This window comes from Pseudorasbora parva, chromosome 2 (genome assembly GCF_024679245.1).
Source record: "Pseudorasbora parva isolate DD20220531a chromosome 2, ASM2467924v1, whole genome shotgun sequence".
Classification (NCBI taxonomy): Eukaryota; Metazoa; Chordata; class Actinopteri; order Cypriniformes; family Gobionidae; genus Pseudorasbora; species Pseudorasbora parva.
The window spans coordinates 38,880,220-38,886,875 of record NC_090173.1 but is presented as its reverse complement, the minus strand read 5'-3'; the positions used below and the strand labels follow the sequence as shown (position 1 = coordinate 38,886,875).

The 6,656-nt window shown below is 32.0% G+C and overlaps 1 protein-coding gene across 1 annotated transcript in view; it reads left to right on the top strand.

Moving 5' to 3' along the window:
• The window catches only part of drg2 (developmentally regulated GTP binding protein 2), a 7,684-nt gene extending 1,539 nt beyond the window's left edge, over window positions 1-6,145 (top strand). The window contains exons 7-13 of the mRNA XM_067419634.1: window positions 475-547; window positions 1,427-1,517; window positions 1,598-1,695; window positions 1,798-1,963; window positions 2,577-2,635; window positions 5,735-5,788; window positions 5,879-6,145. Of these exons, the coding sequence (XP_067275735.1) occupies window positions 475-547; window positions 1,427-1,517; window positions 1,598-1,695; window positions 1,798-1,963; window positions 2,577-2,635; window positions 5,735-5,788; window positions 5,879-5,965 (628 nt within the window). The 3' untranslated portion in view covers window positions 5,966-6,145. The remainder of the gene's footprint in view (window positions 1-474; window positions 548-1,426; window positions 1,518-1,597; window positions 1,696-1,797; window positions 1,964-2,576; window positions 2,636-5,734; window positions 5,789-5,878) is intronic.
• Window positions 6,146-6,656: the final 511 nt, after the last annotated feature.

Below are 6,656 nucleotides of genomic sequence, written 5' to 3'. Positions count from 1 at the left end.
GTGATCCTGGCTCAATTTATCTGCTAATATACAGTTGTCTTTCGTTATCGTTATCGTTCTTGGTATGAGTTTGCCTTCAGGGAACGTTTACATGACAGCGGCGTACAAAATGTTGCATAAAAATGACAAGATCACCAAGATATCCCGGCTTAATCCCTTATCCTAGTTTTGTGCAATAGGCCCCTGGTTTAAACTAGTCCCGGATTAAAATGCATGTTTGAGCTGTTTTACCTGAAAGCAGCTCGCACTGACATATCTTAAATTGCATCACTGCCATTGTTGTGTCTCAAGATGCACACCAGTAATGTTTATTTTCCTTCTCGAAGGCACGTTTGTAAAAGCTATGCCTTAATTGAACAAGGCCTAATTCTGGTTTAATCTAAGCTCTGTCTGTGAAACCTGGCCATAGTCTTTGGATTTTTTTTCAATATTTGCCCTTTTGTGCTGTTTAAAGATTGTTGATTTGTTCTTCAGGGAACTTCTGGAAAAAGAACTTGAAACTGTTGGCATTAGACTCAACCGGCCCAAACCAAATATCTATTTTAAGGTCAGTGTTTCAGGCTGTCTATTGACTATCATGTCATTTACATTTATTTAGTAAATATTTTGTTGAGTCTCGTTCATTAGTTTTAGACAGCTTTACTCTCACCAAAATACCATATAATTTTATTGACATTAATATTTTAGTTGATGATAATATGCAAATGACAAAAATGTCAAGCTGTAACAGATTGTCCAAACTTTTTAAAAATGTGCACTACTGTTTAAAAGTTTGTGACCAGTAAGATTAAAAAAAAAAAAATTCTATTTTCATTTAACAAGAATCCATTGATCTAAAGTGATAGTAAAGAAAGACACTTATAAACTTTCATTTTATGACATTTTATGAACTTTCTTTTCATTATAGAATCTTGACAAAACGTATCGCAGTCCACAAAAATATTAAGCAATATGACTGGTTTCATCATTAATGATAATACAAAATGTTTCTTGAACATCAAATCATCATATTATTATGATTTCTGAAGGATCATGTGACACTGAAGACTGGAGTAATGATGCTGAAAAATCAGCTTAACCATCACATGAATAAATTACATTTTAAACCATATTCAAATAGAAAACTGTTAAAAAATATATTTTATTGTATATTATAAAATAAAAGTAGCCTTGGTGAGCATACTTCTTTCAAAAACATAAAAAATTCTCACCGGCCCCAAACTTTTGAACGGTAGTGTATAAGCACTTATTAATCATTGTGTCAAACATAACAATATATATAAACATGAAGAACTACATGTGAAATTATCCTTTTGAAAAGAAAGTTTCTGAAAAATTGTTTAGACACTATTAGGATTATACACAGCTATACTGAAACATTCCATTTGCATATTTTATCTGTTAACATGTGAAATATGTTTTCCAGCCTAAAAAAGGTGGTGGCTTATCATACAACTCAACCGTTCCCCTCACACACTGCTCTGAGAAGCTTGTTCAGCTCATTCTTCATGAGTACAGTATCCTTTTCTGCTTAGTTAAGTCACTGTTTACTTTTCCTTTAATGATAAGCGACACATCTACCTTAACATGACTGCAGAAATCTTCAATGCTGAGGTTTTGTTCAGAGAGGACAGCACTCCAGATGAATTTATTGATGTCATTGTGGGCAACAGAGTGTACATGCCTTGCTTATATGTGAGTAATATATATTTCAATTCAGTTATCAGCCTAATGCAAAGCATCTCAGATTTAAAAGTATGTTGGTAAATTTGAATATGATTAATCTTGTTATTACAGGTGTACAACAAAGTGGACCAGATTTCTATAGAGGAAGTGGATCGTCTGGCCCATAGACCTAACAGTGTAGTGATCAGCTGTGGCATGAAACTCAATTTAGATTACCTCCTTGAGCAGTTATGGGAATACCTGGCTCTGATCTGCATATATACTAAGAAGAGAGGAGGTGTGCCTTTTTGTCCTCATATTTTAGTCATTTAAAATTTTAGGGGCGTTTTTAACTCAAAGGCCTCTATTTGTCCATATTAGAAGTCATCCCTATATTTACAGTATTTATGTGGTAATTATGACAAAGCTGATTGTTTTGTATTGATGCGTTGAATCTACTGAGATTTGAGTTAGATTATTTTTTATCTATTAGAGTTTTTAATATAACCCAAGTCAGTTTGCCACCAGATTTTGTTTTTTTTTTGGTGGGGAAGCAGTTTTCGATTCACTTGAAACAGTGTTCTGAATTAAGGTTCACATTTGGTATTAAAGCATTCCTCCTATATTTAAATTCCCTTTTAGTGGTTGTCATAAGAACTGAAGGAATGCTACGTTTCTTTGCTGTACAGTACTTTTCTTTTTACAAAGCATTAACTCGGATATTTTATTTAAATAGTTAACTGGTTATCTATGTAATTTAAAAAATATTTTGGTTATAAAATAGGGGATCTGTACTGAAAAGCCTCATGTTCATTTCCTCCTGGTAAAATAAAATCCAGTACAGTATTTGAATTTCTATAATTATTCTGTTTTTGTTCCCCAATTCTTACCCTTTTTTTATTGTTGTGTAGAACGACCAGATTTCGGTGACCCTATAATCATGAGACGAGGAGCATCTGTTGAACATGTGGTATGTGTCTGTTTTATTGTCCTGTACTACCTGCAACTTTTTGTTATGCCGTGGTCAACCTGTGGTAAAACATACTCAACCAAAACGTTCCCCCCCATAGTTATTCATTTTATAAAACCTCATTGTAGATGAAGTGTTGTGCACTGTGTAAAAATTGTATACCTGTATATAATTGTATATGCTGTCTAGCAAAATCTAAAAAAATAAAATAAAAATTAATAATAATAATAAAATAATATATATATATATATATATATATATATTATATAAATAAAATATTTATACTGTACTGTAGGTATGTATGTATGTATATATATATATATATATATATATATATTTTATATAATATATATACACATATACATACATACATACCTACAGTACAGGCCAAACGTTTTTGAAAGAAGTTTCTTCTGCTCAACAAGCCTGCATTTATTTGATCAAAAATACTGCATTTTTAAAAAATATATTTTTACAATTTAAAATATTTGGTTTTCAATGTATTATACTTTAAATTATCATTTATTTCTGTGATGCAAAGCTGAATGTTCAGGATGGTTCCTCCAGTCTTCAGTGATCATGATCCTTCAGAAATCATTCTAATATGATGATTTATTATGAGTTTTGGAAACGGTTCTGCTGCTTAATATATTTGATGAATAAAATGTTCAAAAGAACTGCATTTATTCAAAATAAAAACATTTTCAAATAATATAAATCTCCTTTACTATCAATTTTTTAAATCAATTTAACACTTCCTTGCTGAATAAAATTATTGATTTATTAAAAAAATAAAAATAATTACTGACCCCAAATAACTGACCACTAGTGTATATTGTTACAAAATATTTTTCTTCTTTTTTTCTAAACATTTGCTTCTTTTTTTAATCTTTATTTTTTAAAACGTTTTATTCATCAAAGTATTATAAAAAAGTATCAAAGGTTATTAAAAAATATTAAGCAGCAGAACTGTTTCAAAATTTGAATCATCATATTAGAATGATTTCTGAAGGATCATGTGACACTGAAGATGGAGGAATGATCCTGAAAATTCAGCTTTGCATCACAGAAATAAATGATCATTTAAAGTATAATAAATTGAAAACCAATTTCTTTTAAACTATATCACAATATAAAAATAAATAAATAAAAATCAGTATTTTTGATCAATTAAATGCAGGCTTAATGAGCAGAAGAAACTTCTTTCAAAAACATTACAAATAGTAATGTCCAAACTTTTGGCTCGTATTATATATATATATATATTATATATACACACATTATTGACCAATAGTGATGTCCAGAGGGGATATTTGTTTTTAATGATTCTACAAGTTTGATTAACGGGGTGGTTCCATGTTTTTTTTCTAAGCTTGGTTGTGTTTATGGAGCACAGTATAACATGTCTTAATACTTCATTTATTTAAATTTTAAACGCAGTATTTTTCTTATAGTTTACCTTTATTTCACACCGCTGTCTCCACTGTTCTTTGAACGGCTCCAGCCCAACCAGCCCATCCCGCAGAGAAACGCAATGTTCTTAGATTGGTTAGATGGCCAAATTTAGTTTCTTGTATTTTTATTGGCTGAAGTGCCAAGCACAGGTTGTCCGGAAACGCCACACCCCTTACCATTACAGGCAGAAGTCACATAAGGGGCAGTGTTTATGTTAATAGCAAGGGTTTATGATGTCACCAACCCAGGAAGAAGCTCGTTGTAGTCCAAACCGGCCATTTTTGTAGGCAATAAACTGCCGTAACTTTAAAAGACAATTACTCCATTTGCATTGAACTTTAAGCGCTGTAACTTTGCAGATACTGTTTATGCTCAAGCAGCAACATTACACACTAACTAAAGTTAAAAAAGTGAAATCTCATGCAACCACCCCTTTAATATTGAAAATATTTTTTTTTTTTAGTGCAAACATAGGATAGTTTACCCCAAAAATTTAATTAGCCCATGATTTTAACCCTCAAGCCTTCCGAGTTGTATACGACATTCTTCTTTAAGACAAATACAATCAGTTATATTAAAAAATATCATGGATCTTCCAAGCATTTTAATGGCAACCCAAAATTTGAATCCCAAAAAAGTGCATCCATCTATTGGATAAAGTAATCCGGGGGGTTAATAAAGGCCTTCTGAAGTGAATTGATGGTTTTTTTTATAAGAAAAATATCCGTATTTAAAGGAACATGCATATTTTGGGGGATTTAAGATTATTTACCATATCCCCCAGACTAAGATAAGTCCATCCATAACATTTTTATCTCCATGGTGCTATAACTTTGTCTGACTCACCCACCGCTAGCCTAGCTTAGCACAAAGACTGGAGGTAAACACCTCCATCTAGCCTACTGCTCAATAAGTGACAAAATAACACCAGCATTTTCCTATTTACATGTTGTGATATGTATAGTTACATTGTGTACTAGAAAAGAAAATAGAACAGAATAAAACTGACAGAAAATAGAAAGTTGCAATTTTCTAGGTTGGTATGGCTAGGAACTGCACTCTTATTCCTGTGATTCAAATAGATTCTAGATTCAAATATTGAAATTTTCCTAGTTGAATACAGAAAGTTAAAAGTTGAATACGAAAGTCAGTACGCCGGAAGCTAGATACCTTTCTGCATAATGTGTTAAATATGGATATTTTTCTCACAAAAACCTATTTGCTTCAGTAGTCCTTAAATTAACCTGGGATAATTTTCATTTTTTGGTGAACTATCCCTTAAATGTATTTACAATTATTTGTCAAAAAAGGGAAACTACAACTACAGGTTTTATTTTACTATGCAAAAAAACAACAACTACTACTACGAGCTCACAGGAAAGAGCATTCATTGACTTCAACATAGTGTTCAATATTTTATTGTTTCTTTATATGACAGCCCTAAAAGTTAAATCCAACATGTTTCATTGCATTAAATTGACTACAAGCACAACTATGATTACAAAATCTTGTAACAATATTTTAATTAAGGGTGAAGATGTACATTTTCCCAGGCCGGACATTACTTTTGACCACTTGTGTATATCTAAACTTCTTGTATGAAGTATCGCTCAAACTAATGACTGCTCCTCATCCATCTTCCAGTGTCACAGAATCCACAGGACATTAGCAAGCCAGTTCAAATACGCACTTGTCTGGGTAAGATTCTCCTTCGCCTGAAGTGAAACATCAGTCTTGCTTTTGTTCCGTATGTGCTTTTCTTCAACAACTACTCTTCTTGATTCATAGGGAACAAGCACAAAGTACAGTCCTCAGAGAGTAGGACTGACACACATCATGGAACACGAGGATGTCATTCAGATCGTGAAGAAATAAAATGTAGTCTTCAGATCCACAACAGTATCAACAGAACATTTGATACATGCATAACAGAACATTTTTCTGTTAACAACTGCAATGTTATCACAGAACTACATGAAAAAAAAGTGATTATTTTGTTTATGAAAAACATCCTGACAAATCCCATTCAAATAAATATTCAGATCTTTGTTCTTATGTGCTTTTCATGTGTTATTTTTTTATTAAAATAAATGAAACATTTACAGTAATAAATGTTGACAAATCTGCCATTCAACATGTAGTGAAGAAAATAAATATATTTCAGCTGTATTGCATATTTTGCACTTTTCTAGTTCACTTACCAAATTTATGACATAGATAATGTGAACTTATTTGTGCAGACAGTCAGATGAAACAACTAGATAGAAAATAGACGTGTAGATGTATAAGACTACCAGGGTAACGTGACAGAAAAGTGTTTCAGCACAAAGCAGTGAATCAGTGACCATCATAAAGATCTAAATTGTGCATTTGCAGATTGAGTCAACCAATCCTGGGTTAGCTGTATTTTACAAGCCCTTAAAACCAACATGACGTAGTCTTAAAGATCATAGTTCATTCTTATTTAAAGCACTTCGACAAGAACCCATGTCCAGTTGATCCATACAAGTTGAAGATAGCTAGAGAAGTTCTTCTAAGGAGCAGCAGATTATGTTGAACTTCTACA